Raw genomic sequence first — 20,291 nt, 5'->3', positions numbered from 1 at the left:
TTTAACAATCTTTATCATCGATGATCTATCTAATTATCTATTTATTCTACCATTCTAATTTATATTTCTGAATCAATCTAATTCTAATTCTTTTCCATCATTTCCATCCGATAATTCAAGAAATCCAACACGCAAGAGTTCCTCCCTGATTTCAAAGATCTACGATTGACAACAACTTGAACGATAAAGAAAAGCCTTCACATTCTCCCCACCCCTCCTTTCAACGAAACTTCGAGATACTTGGAGAAACGTTGGAAAAACAGGAGGCGAAGTTCGAGTTTCGAAGGTGACTTTTCCTGGTGGAGACAAACATTACTATCAATTTCGTAAGAGCGCTTATACAAGCGGCGTCGCGTCGTCGAGACGGCGACGTCGAGTCTCGAATCTCGGGTCATCATCGCGCGCAAGTCTGGTCGAACGATCGATAACCCATCGCCAGTACCGTGGTATCCGGAGTGGAACGGTGCGCGCACTGCATGGCGGCGACGTCGACGACAACGACGACGACGACGACGACGACGACGAGCACGACGACGACGACGACGACGGCCGGCCCGGAGTAGTATCCTTAATGTCAGACGCGAGCCTCCTCTCGGCCTCAGTTTTGTTTACCGTGTCCTCGCGTAAACAGCGGAGCGCCGTACAAGACGAGAGTTATGAGGCCCCCTTTCCTGCCTGTTATCGTCATCCTGATCCTGATCGAGGCACTCGTCCGTGGTGACAGCATATCGTACAACACGTAAGTCGATCGCACGAGCCAGATCGTAAATGGTCGAGTATATTTTTCTTCCTCTTCTTCTTCTTCTTTTTTTTTCTTTCTTTTCTTCGAGAATTCAAATTTTACGCTCCTCGGAATTGGCAGCAATTCGTCACGCATTAGCCGTCACATGCGCCACCCCTGATGTAAAACGTGGACCTTAAAACGCACGCATTCCTCGCTTGGTTTGTTTTATATTGTATTTTTCGTGTGATTTTCTTGTTTGTAAGAATCGGTTAGAAGAATTGGAAATGTTGGGGAATGGAGGATATGAAATGTTGGATGTGGAAGTTGGGGGAAATTGAAAAATATAAAGTTTATTAGTTTTATACGTTGTTTAGATTTCTTTCACTGTTAGAAACGTTACAGTTTTCGATGGATAGTAAAGATATTTGGGTAAATAATTTTGTAATTGTTTACTATTATTTCTAATATAACGTAATATAAGTATCGTTTAGGTGTCGTTTATTGTATACAAAATTTTGTGCCTCTAAGATATTTCTTCCAATGACAGTTAATTGTTCATTACAAATTACAAACAATTACAATTTACATTGATCTAAACTATTGTTGGAAAGAATTGTTATTATTATTAAAAAATTATATTAAATAATAAATAAATATTACTATTTACAAGTTCAAATAGCGATAAGAGAAAAGATTTTTTTGATCGTTTCATTCGATACGATTTATTTTTCCAATGCAGGGTAAAAACATGGGCAAACAAGTTAGGCTTCGAGCTGTCGCAGTTAGGCAAGTTTGTGACCAACGCGGACAAGTTTAACGACAGTTATAAACAGGCGGTGTTAAAGCCACGTGATGGAAATGCTCTGGTCCATGAGATCGCTAAAGATATCAAGGCGATGATGGAATCAAAGATATCGGCTATTAAGGTATATAATTCTAAAAGCTCTCTGTCAAATAAAAAAAAAAATCTCTTAAAAAATTCTAACAATACATTCCTCACTTTAACAATATATATTATATATTATATAGCAAACTTGAAAAAAAAATCAATACTCGCGTTTATTAATCTTATAATCTTGATACATTCCCTCTAGAGAATCATGGATGTCGCGGAAACTTCAGCCTTGTCCGCTCCAGATGTCGACCCTCCGGAATCCTTCAACTATACCAACGCAAAGAATAACACGATCGACCTGAAACATAGTGCTCACTTCGGTGGCCAAGTCAATTTGGATAGATCCGCTGTACACGTCCCGACCAATGTCTATGATCGAGCGTCTAACGTAATTAGAGCGATAAAATGGTCCGAGGAGTTGGACAAGACTTTTATCAACAATTACGAGCAAGATCCTTCGCTATCTTGGCAATATTTCGGTAGCGCGACCGGTTTCATGAGACAATACCCAGCGATGAACTGGTACATGGAACCCGTGGACTTGTTCGACTGCAGAACTAGAAGTTGGTACATCGAGGCGGCTACCAGCCCAAAGGATATTCTTATTTTAATCGATACTTCCGGCAGCATGACTGGAATTCGCAGAGAAATCGCCAGACACGTAGTGAACAATATTCTGGACACTCTTGGAAACAATGATTTCGTCAATATCATCACATTCTCGAATGTTACGAAAGAGGTAATGTTCAAAATAAAAATCGCAAAAATATTTCTCTATCTTAATCTGTTAATACGTGTCACGAAGAAATGTTTCAACAATGTTTTGGATCGACGATGAGTTAAAAACGATTTTTCTTGATAAATATCAGGCCAACTTTTTTTTAAAGTTTTTTAAAGAGAGAAAGAAAAATTAGTAAAGAATATTTCATACTGCAGGTGGTGCCATGTTTCAACGATACCCTGGTCCAAGCTAATCTAGCGAACGTGAGGGAATTAAAGAGAGCCATCTTAAATCTAGACACGGAGAAAATTGCGAATTTCTCGCTGGCCTTGACCACCGCGTTCGAGCTTCTTGAAACGTATCGAACCGAAAGAGAAGGGGCCAGGTGCAACCAGGCGATCATGTTGATAACAGACGGCGTTCCTTACAACTACAAGGAGATTTTCGAGACTTACAACTGGAGAGACAATCCCGACGAACCATTTAAAGCCGATATGCCGGTCAGAATGTTCACTTATCTTATCGGCAGAGAAGTGGCAGATGTGAAAGAAGTTCAATGGATGGCCTGTGCCAACAGGGGCTATTTCGTGCACCTTTGCACTTTGGCCGAAGTTAGGGAAGAAGTATGTATGAATGTATATTTTCATATTTTGAACTGGTCGATAATTTTCATGCTTATATAATTTAATTTGGTTGATAATATCGATCGAATCGAAAACAAACGATTGAAATTTCTTATCCTTAAGGTGCTTAAATATGTTCCTGTAATGGCAAGACCGTTGGTTCTCGGTCGTACGGATCATCCAACGATCTGGACCCCGGTCTACGCTGACGTAACGGATCCAAAGATGACCGACTGGTTGTGGGAACAAAGGGAGAGCGAAGAACAGAAGGAGAGATTCCTCAGACTTCACAAAAGGAGAAAATTGTTGAATAGCGAGGAACGAGATCGCAGGTTCGTGAAAAAACAAAGGAAGTCGCACGACCAGAGCGGCGATCTTCAAGAATACAGGCTAATGACTTCGGTTAGCATACCAGTGTTCGACCGACGGGAAAACGCGGTAAGATTTTACTTTTTTACGCGATTAAGTTAAAACGAAAATTGAAAAAAATTCTTTTGGAAATTAGTAGGCCAATGTTCGGTATCAAGCGTTTGATATAAAAAAAAAAATTTTGAAATTCAAGTTCATTTGGTGCAATTACACGCAAGTGTGTATAATATATATTCCAAGTGATAATGATTAATGATGCGATTATAATTTAAGATGCATAAATAAAAGATTTAGCTGTAGGTGTCACTAAAAATAAAAACTGGAAAATCGTGTTATTATCGAGAATAGATTAACTTCTTCATCATCGCGCTGTACATCAGATTATCATTAACCCCGTTCTATTAATAATTCTATTTGCGATGTAATGCATTTACGTATGTTAACTTAAATAAAAATTCAATCAATTTGTCCGATTAGGCCATAATTGAATAATGGACAATCCTCTCGGAGATCTCATTTGTATTATATTAACGAATGAAATGAGATTAACGATGATGGTATTATTAAGACAAGTCAAGTAAGTTCTCATTCACAATCATCGTTCTCCCCGCCCCTCTTTTTTTTCACCTCCATCTCCTTCTTTCGATCGATCAAACGGATACCAACATGTGTCGAGTTTAACCTCTTTATCCATTGGCGGATAAAAAACGTTTAATCGCGCGAAACCACCCCCAACCCCCCACGATGAGTGCATTTTTTCCTTTGGTTTTAAGTTCCTGTTTGTCCACAGAACATCACAAGGCAGGTGCTGGTGAACGAAGCGTACTGGGTGACAGAGACAAGAGAGGTTGGCAGCCAAAAACAAAAAACACAAGCAACGTTGTTTTCAATGCATAGAGCCCTGTACCCTCCTCCACATTTCTTGTATTCAACCGCGCGACACCTCGATTCTTTCTGGTTTCCATATTTGAAAAAAAAATGATTCTTTTTCTACGATGAGAATAATAAAACTTTATCGATTAAAAAACTTTAGATTTAATTTAAATCGAAGTAAAAAAAAAAAAAAGAAAGAAAGAAAGAAAGGAAGGAAACTCGAATATGGAACATTCAGAAACGAAGTCAATGTCGTGCGATCTTTCGTTCCATTTAGGTCCACATTCATCTCTCTGGTATCTTAATTTGATCTAACACTAGTATTGAACTTTAGTTTAATCATTAGGTAGGTTTAGGTATTTTAGTCTACCCTGTGTCCTGTTCGAGACGAGTAGAAAAAACGGATAATCCCACCCGCCTGTTGGATTGCAAACGGCGATATCTCCTCTTTTATTATTATTATCATTATTATTATTATTATTGTTATTATTATTATTATTATTATTATTATTATTATTATTGAGATTCGTAGAAGAACTTCTGCAGTGATTACATACATATATCAAATATAAGAAAGAATATTTTGGTTGAATATAAAAAAAAAAAAAAAAAAAAAAGTACCAAGTACACATATATACATACGATTTGATCAGTTTTCTTGAGTGCTAGATCTCGCTAGACAAGTAACATAGTAGAATTAATACAATTCCGATAACCGTCTCCTTTTCTGTGGATAAAATTTTATCAGAATTACAGTTGAACCTCCCTGGTTTCTTTATTTGATCGTAATTATATTTGCATAAAAATGCTTGGAAAAACATTTTTCTTTTCTTTTTTTTTTTTTTGTTTCCTTTCTTTTTTTGTTTTTATATCAATAATCAATTGCAGAAAAATAGACGGGTGTTGGAACGATAATGGCGTGGCTAATTGTGATTTGATTATTAACACTTAGGATAGCCTGCGTCAAACATTAATTGTTCTTATTGTGTATCGTTCTTATTATTATCGTTATTATTGAGAACGTAGTTGAGCTAGTTATACGTCCAGCAGTATCGTCAATGAACATTATTATTATTATTATTATTATTATTACTATTGCTATTGTTTATTTTTTAGTTTTTTAATATTAGATCGTGTGTCATTAGACGAATTCATTGTGATATAGCGTTTATATTAAAGAGAAGGTAGATACGCTTATGGTTATGCGACTTGGGATGATGATGATTCGTAATTAACTTTAATACACTAACCATTATTCTCCATTTTTAGATTTTGTTTGAAACAAATATAATTATTGTTTGCGCAGACACGAATCGCTGATCTGCTTGGTGTTGCTGGCACGGATGTTCCTATTGAAGAGATACAAAAACTCATGATGCCACATCTGGTTAGTCTTTTGGATGATTTATTTATTACACTCTATATAAATAAAAAATCGTCCGTTTTTATTAATTTATTCTTGATGTATATAACAGCTTGGCGTCAATGGATACGCATTCATTGTTACAAATAACGGTTTCATCCTAATTCATCCTGATCTCCGACCAGTGGTAAGAAGTCCGCTTTGAAAGATCACTTTTCTTTATCTTTCCCCAAATTAAAATCATATTAAGATAAAAATCATCTCGAGATTTTAAAGGTTTAAATTTAAAAACCGTAATAATTACTTAACAAGATAAATACAGTTTCAGGGTATTCTAAAGCCAGCTTACAACAGCGTTGATATGGCAGAGGTTGAGCTTATGGATCAGGATAAAGAACCCAGAGAATTCGATGAAGGAATTATCATGGTAGGTTTAAATTATTTTCTGAAAAAAAAAAATATTAATTATCTATTGTAAGTAATAATTTATATAATAATAATAATTGTGATACAGCTTCGAAACGATGTCGTTAATCAACAAAACGGTAGCGTGACACTGCACACGAAATATCATTACGATGATATGGTAAGTCGCGCCAAAAATTAACGTTATATCATATCAACGATGGTATATCAAATTTATTGATACGTATTAAATTACTTCGTCTCTTAATCTATGAAGAAACGTGTGGGCAGAATAAAAAGAAAATACGATTTCACTGGTATACCGAAGACGCCTTTTACAGTGATAGTTAGTCTACCAGAACATGACCACACCGGAAATTATCGCGTGCACGCAACCGAAGAAATACATCGTTCGCACGTTAGTGGTACGTATATCTAAAAGAAAAAAGAAAAAAAACATGTACAACAGTCGAAATTTGAGAATACTTGTACCATTATAAGTATTATATGTCCACCGGATTAAAAATTGCGAAAATAAAAAAAAGAGGTAAAACTTGAAACAATTTGAAAATAAAAATACTTGGATGAATAAACTTCCAATAATCAAGAGAATATTGTCTTGAAACTTTTCAGTTTGTTGTTTGCAAATGAAATTCAATGTTTTATTCAAGTAGTAGACGTAGATATATGCAATATAGAAAGTTCGATAGAAATTTGATTGCGAACTTTCCATTACGTATGCAAAATTGCGGGAGAAGTTTCCAACTTCCGTCTGTATACATATATAATCGAAAAGTTTGCGAAGATAAAGTTTTCTCTTTTTCGTGGATTTAAAATAATGGTATATTTTCAAAGTCTAAAAATCTCAGAAATTGTTCAAATACTTTTATTCGAATATTTATATAAATTTATAGTTATTTAAATTTTTAATCAACATATTTTAATCCATCTCAATCATATTTACTGTTATATATATTTGTTTACAGCATTTTAACGAGAAAATTCATTTTATAGGTATAAACGTGTCTGATTATTTTGCTGGTACAAATTGGCGGGTGCATCCTCATTGGTTGTACTGCAAGTAAGTAAAGACATTCTGTTTTAAAATAGTTATAAGATTTTTAAAACACTTAATTATACGCAATTTTATTCATTATATATTCATCATATTCTTATTCATCATATTATATATTCGAATAAAATTTTAATGAATATTTATGAATTTTTTGATACAGGTATCATTATGAGGATGAACGATCGTTCAACTCCTCGGAAGCGCAACTTTTGCACTTCCTAGAGCGAACCCGCCAACCACGCTGGAAGTGGAATGATATGAAACAACCCTCCCAGCCACCGGAATATTCAGCTACGAATTCCGGTAATGAAACTCATCGCAAATCGAAACGTAAGTATCCGATATATCGATCCTGTCACTATACTTGATAATTTAAAACAATCACTGACTGTATATTTTCATTTGGACAGCTACACCATACAAAATAGACAAAGATTCGTATTATTGCGATAGGGATCTTCTATTGAGTTTAGTGTTCGATGCGAAGGTAACCCAGTGGTTTGCGAACCTCAACATCACGCGCGAAGAGAAAGCGTGAGTATTGAATTATTAAATTAAAATATATAATATACATTCTTACATATTGAAATACGTATATTTTAAAAATATATCTACATATAAATACTACGTAAAATGTCATTCTATTCTGAGAATGTTGAATTTAGGATATCATTTTTTTCTCTTCGTCTTAAAAATTGCCAAAAATTGTCAAAAAAAGTTTATATAGTATATCCAAAAAAATATGTACGCATATGCTCTCGATGAACCCGTTTCGTGCCCTCTATACTTTTACGTTTTCTGCACAGTTTTTATCTCTTTTCTTTCTTTTTATGTTTTTCCTTCTGTCAAAATCTTAACAGAAATGTATCTATTTCTTTTCTTACTAATGAACATTGACTAACTACTGACCACTTTGACGTCATGCAGACCTTTAGCTAGGCTGATGAATCTGCTGCCCAGGTAACGTTCATCATAAACGTACGTTAGGTTTTTAGAAATTAACCTGTTGACTACAGTATTTTACTGCTGTATTTGTCTGTATCTTTGTTTTGCATTTTGTACTTTTTATTTATCTCTATTTATTCTTTTTAATTAATTAATGTTAATTAGTTTATCATTTCTCTTATCGTAAAGAACATATATTTTTTATGTATTTTATATTTTTTTTCTTAGACTTTCATAGCACTTTGCGTTTTATTTTTCTGTTATTCCTTATACAAAATCTAATTAATAAAAGGAGTTATCGATCAAGGATGAAAGTCGTCTTTCAGGATTGAAACGTTGGAGAAGAAAAACAATTTGCAAACTCAAAAATTGAAGAATTATTTTCATGAATTCGATTTAATCACGCAGTAGTTATAATATACTTATATACTTGTTTGTTATGATGATTTTTATAATATATATTATCGTATTATCATAATTTTTTATAATATATAGTAAATATTTTAATTCAAAATAAATACATATATAAAACCAAAACATTAATTTACGTGAGTAATCAATAGTAATGCAATTCTGCAATATTTTAGAAAACAAATAAAAAGATTTTTAAAAAAAAGAATTGTCTTTTCCACGTGTTTAATACTATTTTTCTTGTAGGAAAACGTTTCAACAACGTTTCGGTGTAACACTCGCTTTCATGGCTACTCATAGTGGTTTGACAAGATGGCAAGATTTCTTGTTAGACGAAGAAGGTGTTATTCCTGATGATCACTTCAGTAAAATGTATCCAAGAGCCATTGATGAAGTATGGTACAAACGTGCCGTAGAACAGTATTATGTGCAACCAGAAAGTTTCGTTTTTTCCGTGCCAATCGATGAGGAGGGTGCAGATAACACCACCCTTGTCACTGCTAGTCGTGCCATTTTTATTGGTAAAGAATCGTATTTATAATGAAAATAGAAATGAAAATAGAAAGAAAATTTATAATAAAAATAGAAATAAAAAAACTATAAATCTGAAAAAATTACAAAACAAATAAAAAGATAAATCATACAAAGATTAAGAAGTTAATTATTTATTTTTTAGATACTGAAAGAGCAAAGGCGCCAGTGGCGGTTGTAGGTTTCCAATTTCAACACACCGCTCTTCAGGGTCTCTTCCAGAACATAACGTTCAGTTGCGAGGGTTCAGGGAAATGCCACACACATTGTGGTGCAGATAATTGGGCTTGCTATTTGATCGATAATAATGGATATGTAATCGCAGCCAAAGATAAATCTGACGCAGGAAAATTCTTCGGTGAACTGAGAGGACCAATCATGTCTAGCTTAGTAAAAGAAGGTGTTTTCGAAAGAATCAGAATATTCGATTATCAAGCAGTTTGTTTCAAGAGTACACAAACTAGTAATGATGGGAATATTTTATTGGCGGTAAGAATTAATTCTACTTATTAATTCTGTTTTAAAAATTAATTTTATTTAAAAATTATTTACAATTTTATTTACAAATTAATTTTATTTACATTAAAAATACTAATTTTTTAATAAATCAATCGATTGCATAGCCTTGGAAACATGCGCAGAAGATGATTTCGTGGCTTGTTGGACAAGCAGTCTGGGCTTGGGCCAAAGCTGGAATTTGGGAATCCGAGTACGCATATGCTTATCCAAACGAGGATGAAGGTATCCATGAAGAATATCAAGATAATGAAGAGAAACCACCAGTTGATGCAAAAGATGAGAAATTATTCGATCAAAAAGTTTTGATCAATCGAACAAGACCGGAAGCTTGTGATCAAGAGGTAAATTTTATGATATATCAACTACATTATATGTTTTTCAATTTTTTATTCTACTCAAATTATATTATCTTTTTTTTAATTCTCTTAGGTATATTTGTATTTACGAAACGCATCTTTCGACATGTTCGACATAGATTCAGATGTAAAAAAAGATTGTATGAGGCCATATATCGTTCAACCGGTAAACTACAGCAATATGCTTCTTCTTGTCGTTAACACAGCCTGCACAGAGACAACTATACCTCCTTTGAGTGTCATTCCAGAAGAAATAATTTATGAGAATAATTCGCTAGTATGTCAGAAAGCACTCATTTCCTTAAAACGGAAGAGACCTCAATCGTGTATTCGCAGTCATTCGAGGGAAAGCGAAATTAAAGATCTTTGCGGTTTGGCTTCGAATATAACACCAAATATCTACCTCTTTTTTCTTTTGTCGATAACCTATTTTCTGATTCAACGAATTGCCCTTGGTCAACATTAATTTTTTATTAGAATAATATATTGCTTATCGATTTAAAATCGATGATAAAAGATAAGAGATGATTAATTAAATTTCAAAAATGCTGCTGATTTAACAAAAAAATTATCTTCACGATCGTTCATATTATACAATATATAGATACCATTAAAACGTTTTTCGGGAGGATTGCGAGTATTTACCTTTGCCAAATTTCATTATAAGTTATCAGTAAAAAAAACAATTCGTTATGAATCAATTGTTTTTTGTTTTTATAGTTATCATAATTCTAAAATGTTCTAATATTTATGGTAATTTATAGTAACGTTGTAAGGAGAAGTTCTCCGAGTCCTGGTGCTGTCTCCTCAGATGGTACTTTGACGATACTGCAGGCAGGGTCTGTATTTACATTAATTGGTCCAATCATCAATGTACCTCGAGGATTAAACTATGTCACGGGATCAGGGTTAACGATATTTAAATAGGATGTATACCCGTGAATCGGTGCCGAACTAGTCCTAAAGAACAACCTTACTGCCCGAAATGCAATGCGATGTCTATTTCATATACGTTCCTGCTCTATTTTTTCTTTTTCAATTACAATTTCATTCAATTACTTAATTTGTTACTTTGATAATATTTAAATTATAAGATAGAAAATATCGAACTATAGAAGATCGATTAGAAAATCATCAATCAGTATCATTTTTAATTTAACTAAATTTCCAGAAAATTTTATAGTACTTATTACTTTTATTCCAAAATCTAAAAGAACATAACATGAAAAATAATCAAAACTTTATAAATTCATATTCATCTAAAAAGATAAGAAAAGGTAATCAAAAAATATGCTTTTTTGACAAAAAAAAAATATAAAAAGACATAAAATACTGTTCATTCAAATACTGTTATTACTAGTTGTTTTACAAACTGTACATTCGACCAATCTATACATATGTAGGTGGAAAATTCTAGAGCAGTCAGAATACATATGACACATTTAAGATCTAGATCTGATACAAAAGAGGAAGTTAATTCGCTCAAGAAATGTTCGTAGGTGTAGGATGTACCTACATCGTTATACATCATTCGTCTTAGTCGCTAATATTATTTTTTTGGAGTATTCAAGTAGATAGAATTTTATAGAAAATTATATGTCGGAGCAGGGTCGTATATAAAAATCACACGTTCATAACACTATGAGATTCACATACACATATACACATTTTGCGCTTTGTACATTAACCGATGTAAAACGTGTCGTTTGATATTTATAGAGATTACGAATATTAATTTTGTATATTAATGTATTATACGAGAGTTACAAGGATGTGTGCCTTTGGACACGCGGTTATGAAACAAAATGAAACAAAAAAAAAAAAAAGAACAAAAATATTGTTGTATGTTTTTCAAATAAACAACTGAACTCTCTACTTCACTAGCTCTCTGCTTCCTTAAAGCGAAACAGAAAGGATTTAATAATAAGAGACGTGGCGAGTTTCCATCCGAAAAACGAATGATGTTACTTGTATTACACAGAGTTTATTACAATTTGCTATGTACAATGGCTTGCCTATATAAAATGAAAATTTCTTATCAAAATGATAAATGTTGAACTATTATTTTAATTGACTTAACATGTCCTGTATAATCTCCAGCTTAATCTTTGATTGCATATCTTTATAAAGTCTATCCTCTAATATTTCCAGACCTGTTCCATTTTCCATGAATTCTTTCAAATTATACATTGTACCATTTGAAATTCTATGATCCGTAACCCGATCTTGATTAAAATTATATGTTCTAATTTTCTCATTTCTCAATCTTTTTCCTATTTGTTTCTTACGTAATTGATTAATGAACGAGACTTGCTTATTTAATTGTTCCTGATATAATATACTTTTTAATTTTTTTAATGCAAATTGCCTGTTTTTTATTTGAGATCTATTTGTCTGACAATTCACAATTATACCAGTAGGTATATGAGTTATTCTAATTGCAGAATCTGTAGTATTTACATGTTGACCTCCTGCTCCAGATGCTCTTTTTGATTCTATTATCAAATCTTTTTCTTCTAACTTGATATCTACATCTTTAGGTTCTGGTAAGATTGTTACAACAGCTGTACTAGTATGTAAACGACCAGACTTCTCTGTTGCAGGAATTCTTTGTACTCTATGTACACCACTTTCATATTTTAATTTTTTGAATGCATTAATGTCAGATATAAGCAGAGTAACTTTTCTTAATCCATTTATTTCATTATTTAATTCTAATATTTCATAATTAAATCCTATATGATCAAAGTAATTAATATACATATTTAATAAATCTTTAGTAAACAACATAGCTTCTTGACCACCTACACCTGGTACTATTTCCATAATAATATTATCATATTGTTCTACATCTATATATTTTATAATAATATTTAAAATTTGTTCATCAATCTCTAATAGTTGTTGCGCATATGTTAATTCTTCCTCTTTTGCAAGATTCTTTAATTCTTCATTGCCACTTACTAAGATATAAATTATATATTTTATTAAATATAATATTAAAGAAAAGAATTTTTAATTTACAAACATGAAAATATATAAAAATATATATAATAATAAATAAAAGTATAATACTTACTAAGATCGTCCAAATTCTTTATATTCTCAATTATTTTAATTTTTTCATCCAATAATGATGGAATTTCAGGTAATTTAAGAATTTCAAAAATATTTCCTTTTTTTTCATCCTCATTTTGATATGCGTTCATAAGATGATTTAAATATTTTTCAATATTTGCATCAATTATAGATAAACTACTTTTTGAATTAAATAAATTATATATAACTGAAACTTGCTTATTGAAAAATAATGGATAACCTAATTCAAATAATTTACTTCTACATATAAAATTTCCATAATATTGATAAATATTAAAAGTATATTTTTTCATAAAAAATAACATGTTTTAATAAATTTTATAACAATAAAAAATTATGCTTTACAAAATTTAATATCATTACCACAAAAATACAACCTCCCTTCTTACAATTATATTTACAACTGAAGAGAGCGACAAATTTGCTATCAAAAACATGTATTATAAGCGCAGGAAACATGAAAAAAATATAAACTGTAACATTTAAACATAATATTTTTAAAATAAACCTAAATTATCTAATTTAAAATATAATATATTCATATTTACATGAGAAGTTAATATTTCCATAAAATTGGATATAAAAAATGACATATATTGAATATAAAAAAATGAAATATTTAATTGAGAATGATGTCTTAATTTTTCTCTATTGGTAACAATAGATTGTGCCACCATTTCGATAATTTTTACAATCTTAATTCAATTATGTTTATTCAGTTTCATACAATATTAAAAAACATCATACATATATACTTCTTTTTCTAACTTTCTAATATTTATAATTGAAATCAAAAATGTAATTTATTTTAAAAAGATATGTATTAGAGATATGTATGCAATATTATGTGGAATTCTTTAATTTTATATTATCTTAAAATCATTATTATATATGATTGTTATTTACCTCAACAAATTTATATATTTATATATATATGTAGCATGCGTAGAAAACTAGATTGAAAAGTGTGTCGTATCAATTATATCGATTTTTTAATGAGTATGTATAATTCACTTCTAATATGTCTTTCTTTTCTATGTAACACTATAACATAAATAATAACTGTTACAGAAAACATAATATTCATAAAAACATATTAATAATTAACCATTTATAAATATATTAAAAGAAAGTTTATTGTTATTTATTATATCTATTAAATAAGTGTATTCAAATTTTTTGTAATCATTTTTCTTATACACATAATATCAACGAACATGTGTTTAAATTAAAATAACAACAACTTGAAGTACAAGTTTATTAATTACAAGTATAAAAATGCCTGCTGCGCTTAGCAAGCTTTTTTCTTTATTGCAATTATTATTTTATCAAATAATGAATTATAATATGTTATATTATTAAAAAAAATAAGATATATAAAAGACAACATTATATTTTAATTTCTATTTTATTTTTTATATAATTTTATAATTAACAATCAGTAAAACTCGCAAAATTTATCGTTTAAAAGATCGATAATGTCCTTCTCGTGATGGATGATAAACGTATAGCGAACGTTGAAATGAAAAATGTAATCTAGCGGATAATTATAAACAATTATATCTCATATGATATAAAAAATTAAACACGTAAGTATAAATTTATGAATATACTGTTACATGTTTATTAGTTCTAATAAAGGATTACAATGAATTAATATAAGAGATATAGACGTAGAACGAGGCTAGTGGTAGTTTCACAAAATATAATCGAAGGTAATTCAAAATGTTACCCAATTCAAAGTATGTAGGTAGCTAATATTCAGAACGAATGCGCCAAGCGTACCGCACAAGTGAGATAGCAAACAACAGAGAAAGATACGTACGGTAGACCAGTATAGAGCGGCACGGACAGCTACAATTGAGAATACTATTTTTCATTAAAACAAACACTACGTAAATTTCGAAAATAAGCGCTCACTAAAAAAAAAGGTAAGTTGTAAAATATTCAACAATTTATTAGAAACATATAATATTAAATAATAACTTGTTAGTTATCTATTAACGTAGCCGCAATGGAAATTGATTTTAATGTATTTATGTGTAGGCTTTATAATATTATAACGGATCATGGAACCTTGCGAAAACCGATCACAAGAGAAAGTACAAGAAGGAGGTAATATTAATTTATATTTATAATTTTTTTACACTATTATTCGCATAATTTTTATTATATAACATGAACATTATTTGTAATAAAATTATGATTATTCAGTAACCTTCTAAAGTTTTTGAAATGATTCTGACTGTTGATCGTTGATTCTATTACCTGACATCACACACATTCAAAAAGTTTTTAATATATATCTTATAGGATTGCAAAATCAATAAAATCATTAATGAAACGCGTAAAGAAAATTTATTTTATTTAATTAGTTATATCGTCATAATAATAATAAATTTTATATATTTATAGATTTATATAATTTATTTATAAATATTAAATATATAAAGATTAAATATGATATTAAAAAAAATATATAATTTTTTTTAAATAAAATATTATTGTTTTATTTTAATAATTATATTATAATAAATATATAATAATAATAATTTTTAAAATATAAGATATATTTAAATAAAATAGAATTTATTTAATTTTTTAATTTTTTAAATTTATTTAATTTTTAATATGTTTATAATTATATTTAATATGTTATAATTAAAAATAAGTAATATAATTATTAATATAAATATTTATAATTTTATCAAATGAAATAAATAAAAAATTTTATTTTATAAAATTTAAAATAAAAATTTGTTTTTCAGAATATGGGTTTTTTTGGCAAGATTATCTTGATGCTACAAATAGTGTTGAAGTACCACAAATTATGTTTCCACATGTTGAATTGACACTTCAAAGTGGTATTGAAATTGGTATGTCTCTTGAAGTGCCAATTCCAAAAAAAGAAAATGAAGAAAACATTAACTATTGGGTAGCTTCTATTGTAATGGCATGTGGACCTTTATTAAGATTACGTTATTTTGGAGGAGATGATAGGTCATTAGAATTTTGGTTCAACCTCACTAAAGAAGCTGCTCATGAACTTGGATGGTGTATAAAAAATAATAAAAAATTAGAACCACCTGATATTATTCGTCAAAGATCATCAGACTGTATAGAAAAATTGTCTGAATTTTTAAAAACAGCCCGGAGCATTCCATCAGAAATGTTATCAGGGGTTAGTTAAAAAATTATAAAAAAAATTTTATAAAAAAGTTATAATTAAATTTTATATTTCTTTATATATTTATTTTTGTTTAGGATGGTTTAAGCATGACAGAGAGAATTAAGCAAGGCATGAAAGTTGAAGTTAGTGATATATTACATCCATATAAATTATGGGTAGCCACAGTAAGAAATAATATATAGTTTTATATTATATTATATTATATTATATTATATTATATTAATATAGTTTTATGTTATATATGTTATATATATAGATATAATGTATATATTATTCATAATTATTATCTCTTAATTAATTTTCTTAATTAATATTTCTTCAGATTATAGAAAATGTAGGAGGACGACTTTTGTTAAGATATGATACTCCTGGTTGTTCACGTAAAGATTTTTGGATGTTTTGCACATCAGAACATTTGCATCCCTATGGGTTTACATCTAAATCTGATTCTACCTGGTTTTTAGAACCACCTAGTTCTATAGTAGAAACACATACATATGAAGAATGGAAAGATTTATTAGAATCTACACCAAAAAATTATGATCTTCCTGAAGAATTATTTCATAATACTATAAATCATTCTAAACATGAATTTAAAATTGGCATGAAATTAGAAGCATTAAGTCCAATTGATCAGATAAAAATATGTCCAGCTACTATTATAAAAGTATTTGATGATATTTATTTTCTTGTACATATTGATACATATGATGAATTATCTAAGGGAATGGATATTGAAGCATGTTTGTATAATAGTACAGAGAAAAATACTTGGCTTTGTACAGCAGGACATCCATATATATTTCCAATTGGATGGGCAAAAAAGCATAATATCAAGTAAGCTTTTATCTTTTAAATTATGTAACATAACAAAAATTTAAAAAAAAAACAATTTACCAAATTAATATTCCAAATTTTACATCTTATATATTATTTTAATATTATTATAAAATTTATTGAATATAAAAAAGTTGAAAATATTAAACAATAATTAATAATGAAAAATATAAAGTAATATAATAATCATAATAAAAAAATTATATTCTAAATCATTTATTTTAAATAACAAAAGTTTATTTTTTATTTATTATAATTTTTTTATAATTGATTTTAATTATTTTCAAACTTTGCAATTTACACATTTTAATATTTTTCTTTTTAGAATTGTACATCCAAATGGTTGGACTCCAAAAGAAGATGAATTTGATTGGAATGAATATTTAAAAGATACTCAAGCAATTGCTGCAGAAGAAAAATTGTTTTCAGAAAGACAAAGTGCTATCGATGTCGGCTTTGAATGTGGCATGCGATTAGAAGCAGTTGATCCAGAATGTGAAAATGTGATATGTGCTGCACATATTACAAAAATTGTTGACAATCTTTTATGGTTAAAATTAGATAATTATGAAAATACAAGACCAGAACATATTGTTGATATGTATTCCTTACAAATATTTCCTGTTGGATGGTGTGAATCTAATCATTATCCATTAAAACCACCAAAAGACTATATGGAAATTTGTAAACAGTTACAAATGCCTTTAAAAGAAGAAAAGAAAACTAATGTTCTAGATATACCAATATCTGAGCCACGTTCTTCACTATGGTGCCCAAAAATATATTTTAACTACCGTTGTTTCACGGGACCCATGATTTCTAAAGGAAAATTAGCAACTTTACCAAAAGCAGTAGGACCTGGTCCTGTAATTTTAGTTATGAGAGAAGTTTTATCAATGATCGTATCTGTGGGATATAGAAGCGCACGGATATTAAAGGTACTTCAATGTGATTCAAAACCAGATCCAGGATATCATTTAGAAGTTTTAAAAGCCAAACATAAAAACAATACATATCGTGCGAGTGTCGCTGTAGTTACATCCGGAGATATGGTAGCTGATTTTTGTAGAAATATCTGTAAAAAATTAATGGTATGTCCAAATTTATTTGGTCCTTTATATGTACCTGAGAATGAATGTCCTGATAAATGTCATAAAACATCAAAAGCTAAATTCAGTAAGTATCATTTCTGTTATATTAGTAATATATATTTAATATATATTAATATATATAATTTTATTTCTATTGTTTTATTTATATTAAATATTTATAATATTTATAATATTTATTATATAATATTTATAATATAAATATTATATTATTTATATTAAATTATATTTTTTTAGCAGCATCTGTGGGTACTGGACGAAGAGGTAAACCAAAAGGATACACAAGCATTATGGTGCAAAAACCAAAACCATGGGGTGGCAGACGAAAAAGAAGACGTGGAAGATGGGCAAATAGAGAAAAAGAGACTCATGAAGATTTCGAGCAAGAAGATGAAATGCCATTTATGTCATTAGATTTAGCAAAACATGTATCAGGGATTGAAGAAACACTCGATGGAAGACCACCACTTTCTGAAATAGATATTATGATTCAGAAAGGTTTAGAGAAAGGTGAAAAATCAGATGAATTTAAAACTGAACCTCCATCGAGCAATGCATCAGATGATTCAGGAAGTTCCTTTAATGATAATAGGAAAACAAAAGATGGAGGAAGTCCTAATAGTTTAAATAGTAAACAACATTCATCAAAATTTAGTCAAAGTTCTACTGTTACAAGAGCAAGTAAAAGAGAACGAGATTGGGATACGAGTATTGAATCTGATGGAACAGATGGAGAATCAGAATATGTGAGAATGCAAAAAAAACAAAGGCGACCAAAAACACGGAAACTTGATTCAAATCCATTATTTTGGAGCGTGGATGATGTTTTTAGGTATTTAAGAAAAACAAATGATTGCAAAGATATCGCATATCGAGTAAAACAAGAGGTAATGTAAAAATGTAAAACGAAGTACTAGAAATATATTTTATTAATTTATTTTTTATTTCTTACAGGAAATTGACGGATTAGCATTTTTATTATTAAATTTGCCATCTCTTACACAACATATGAAATTGCGAACAAGTTTAGCTATGAAACTTTGTCGTCACGTTGAACAAGTTAAAGTCACGTTCTTTTTACGACATATAAATGAAGTAGAACCAGAACAATATCAAATTGTATAATTTCAATAATTAAGGATGGAATTATTATATTATTTATATAGTGTAATATAGTGTATCATGAAAAGACAAATAATGTCGAGATATCTATTGTATAAATGACAAAATAATTTTTAATTTATATGAATATGCAAGACTGTATTACTTTTAAATAGATATACAATGTATTTAATTATTAATCTTTGTACATTTAAATTATTTTTGTTATAACATATTTTTTAATGGAAAATTAAATTTTATTGATTAAATTAACTAATTGAAAATATTTCTAAAATTAAATTTCTTTTTCATTTTTGAATTGCAAGAAACATGTATAAAAAATCAAAATCACGAATTCTCTTCAATTGTTAATTTTGCAGTTGTTTCTGTTTATACAAATTATAAAACTTTTATTTTGTAAATTGACAATAAAGTAATAAATTTACAATTACAAGAAAATATACTTTAATGCAATGACCTAAAATATACATTTGAGATTGTGAGTTTCATGTAACTCAATCTAAATTTGTGACAATGCTATTACATGTTCTATAGAGCAGTTTTTGATACTTTGCCAAATTACTTACGCCACGAATAAAATATCAAACAAGTATTCCAAATGAATTAAAAAATATTAAATTTTATTTTTTCCCCTTTTGATAATATATATTATATATATATTATATATATATATATATATATATATATATATCTTTATATTATTATATATTATTATATTTCACCATATGAATAGAAAATATATTTTGATTTATTACATTTTTTTTATTTTTTATTGAAATAAGATTCTTTTAGTACGTTAAAAAATTTTTTTCGATTTTCAAATATATCTTATATAATAAACATTATATAACTTTTGATATATAAAAAAAACGTAATTAATGAAATGAGTTTAAAAATAATAAACGAAATATAATATTTAAAACAAATATTTGATTCAATATTTTCTTTATATACAATTTAATATTTATTAAAAATAATAATATAATCAATATAAATATTACATAAATAACATTTGTTATCTCTCTATGTGTGATCTAAATTAATATGAAGATTAAATATATTTATTTATTAATTTTTAATATAATTTATATTCGAAAATAATAATTTATGCATTTTGCAAAATA

At 29.1% G+C, this 20,291-nt stretch overlaps 3 protein-coding genes across 9 annotated transcripts; 2 read left to right on the top strand and 1 right to left on the bottom strand.

Annotated features, from left to right (window-relative positions):
* Nucleotides 1–219: 219 nt before the first annotated feature.
* On the top strand, nt 220–11,861 carry LOC107994333 (voltage-dependent calcium channel subunit alpha-2/delta-3). 5 transcript variants are annotated; one of them, XM_017051177.3, is made up of 19 exons: nt 220–739; nt 1,464–1,650; nt 1,819–2,358; nt 2,556–2,963; nt 3,087–3,401; nt 4,123–4,179; nt 5,512–5,592; nt 5,681–5,755; nt 5,891–5,995; nt 6,083–6,154; nt 6,251–6,398; nt 6,988–7,054; nt 7,209–7,378; nt 7,459–7,582; nt 7,976–8,008; nt 8,651–8,925; nt 9,081–9,424; nt 9,559–9,795; nt 9,884–11,861. In XM_017051177.3, exons 1-19 carry the CDS (start codon nt 657–659, stop codon nt 10,274–10,276), a joined length of 3,714 nt encoding a protein of 1,237 aa, XP_016906666.1. In that variant the 5' UTR covers nt 220–656; the 3' UTR covers nt 10,277–11,861. The 5 variants fall into 5 exon arrangements, with proteins under 5 accessions (XP_016906666.1, XP_016906668.1, XP_016906667.1 ...); XM_062075083.1 differs by lacking the exon at nt 220–739 and adding an exon at nt 943–1,153; XM_017051179.3 differs by lacking the exon at nt 4,123–4,179 and having other exon boundaries at nt 222–739.
* On the bottom strand, nt 11,775–13,332 carry LOC107994339 (peptide chain release factor 1). The gene is made up of 2 exons (XM_017051195.3): nt 12,890–13,332; nt 11,775–12,773 (listed from the first exon to the last, which is right to left on the bottom strand). Exons 1-2 carry the CDS (start codon nt 13,212–13,214, stop codon nt 11,872–11,874), a joined length of 1,227 nt encoding a protein of 408 aa, XP_016906684.2. The 5' UTR covers nt 13,215–13,332; the 3' UTR covers nt 11,775–11,871.
* Nucleotides 13,333–14,167: 835 nt separating this feature from the next.
* On the top strand, nt 14,168–19,605 carry LOC107994336 (scm-like with four MBT domains protein 2). 3 transcript variants are annotated; one of them, XM_062075084.1, is made up of 9 exons: nt 14,181–14,498; nt 14,653–14,840; nt 14,956–15,024; nt 15,678–16,090; nt 16,174–16,263; nt 16,422–16,936; nt 17,262–18,112; nt 18,286–18,932; nt 19,000–19,605. In XM_062075084.1, the coding sequence occupies exons 3-9, from the start codon at nt 14,979–14,981 to the stop codon at nt 19,168–19,170; spliced, it is 2,733 nt and encodes a 910-aa protein (XP_061931068.1). In that variant the 5' UTR covers nt 14,181–14,498; nt 14,653–14,840; nt 14,956–14,978; the 3' UTR covers nt 19,171–19,605. The 3 variants fall into 3 exon arrangements, with proteins under 3 accessions (XP_016906675.1, XP_061931068.1, XP_016906672.1); XM_017051183.3 differs by having other exon boundaries at nt 14,183–14,498; nt 18,283–18,932; XM_017051186.3 differs by lacking the exon at nt 19,000–19,605 and having other exon boundaries at nt 14,168–14,840; nt 18,283–18,555; nt 18,638–18,895.
* The last annotated feature ends 686 nt before the right edge of the window (nt 19,606–20,291 follow it).

The sequence above is a fragment of the Apis cerana genome, linkage group LG5 (genome assembly GCF_029169275.1).
Source record: "Apis cerana isolate GH-2021 linkage group LG5, AcerK_1.0, whole genome shotgun sequence".
NCBI lineage: Eukaryota > Metazoa > Arthropoda > Insecta > Hymenoptera > Apidae > Apis > Apis cerana.
The sequence above is the reverse complement of the archived record's forward strand: the minus strand, read 5'-3'. Positions and strand labels throughout refer to the sequence as shown.

Excerpts from the sequence above, each read along its gene's own strand:
- LOC107994333 (XM_017051177.3), top strand. The coding sequence starts at position 657 with ATGAGGCCCCCTTTCCTGCCTGTTATCGTCATCCTGATCCTGATCGAG. Across the intron at positions 2,359-2,555 it reads TCTCGAATGTTACGAAAGAG|GTGGTGCCATGTTTCAACGA; the intron begins GTAATGTTCAAA and ends TTCATACTGCAG. Across the intron at positions 6,399-6,987 it reads ACATCGTTCGCACGTTAGTG|GTATAAACGTGTCTGATTAT; the intron begins GTACGTATATCT and ends TTCATTTTATAG.
- LOC107994339 (XM_017051195.3), bottom strand. The coding sequence starts at position 13,214 with ATGTTATTTTTTATGAAAAAATATACTTTTAATATTTATCAATATTAT. Across the intron at positions 12,774-12,889 it reads AAAGAATTTGGACGATCTTA|TAAGTGGCAATGAAGAATTA; the intron begins GTAAGTATTATA and ends TTTATATCTTAG.
- LOC107994336 (XM_017051183.3), top strand. The coding sequence starts at position 14,979 with ATGGAACCTTGCGAAAACCGATCACAAGAGAAAGTACAAGAAGGAG. Across the intron at positions 16,091-16,173 it reads CATCAGAAATGTTATCAGGG|GATGGTTTAAGCATGACAGA; the intron begins GTTAGTTAAAAA and ends ATTTTTGTTTAG. Across the intron at positions 16,264-16,421 it reads ATAAATTATGGGTAGCCACA|ATTATAGAAAATGTAGGAGG; the intron begins GTAAGAAATAAT and ends ATATTTCTTCAG.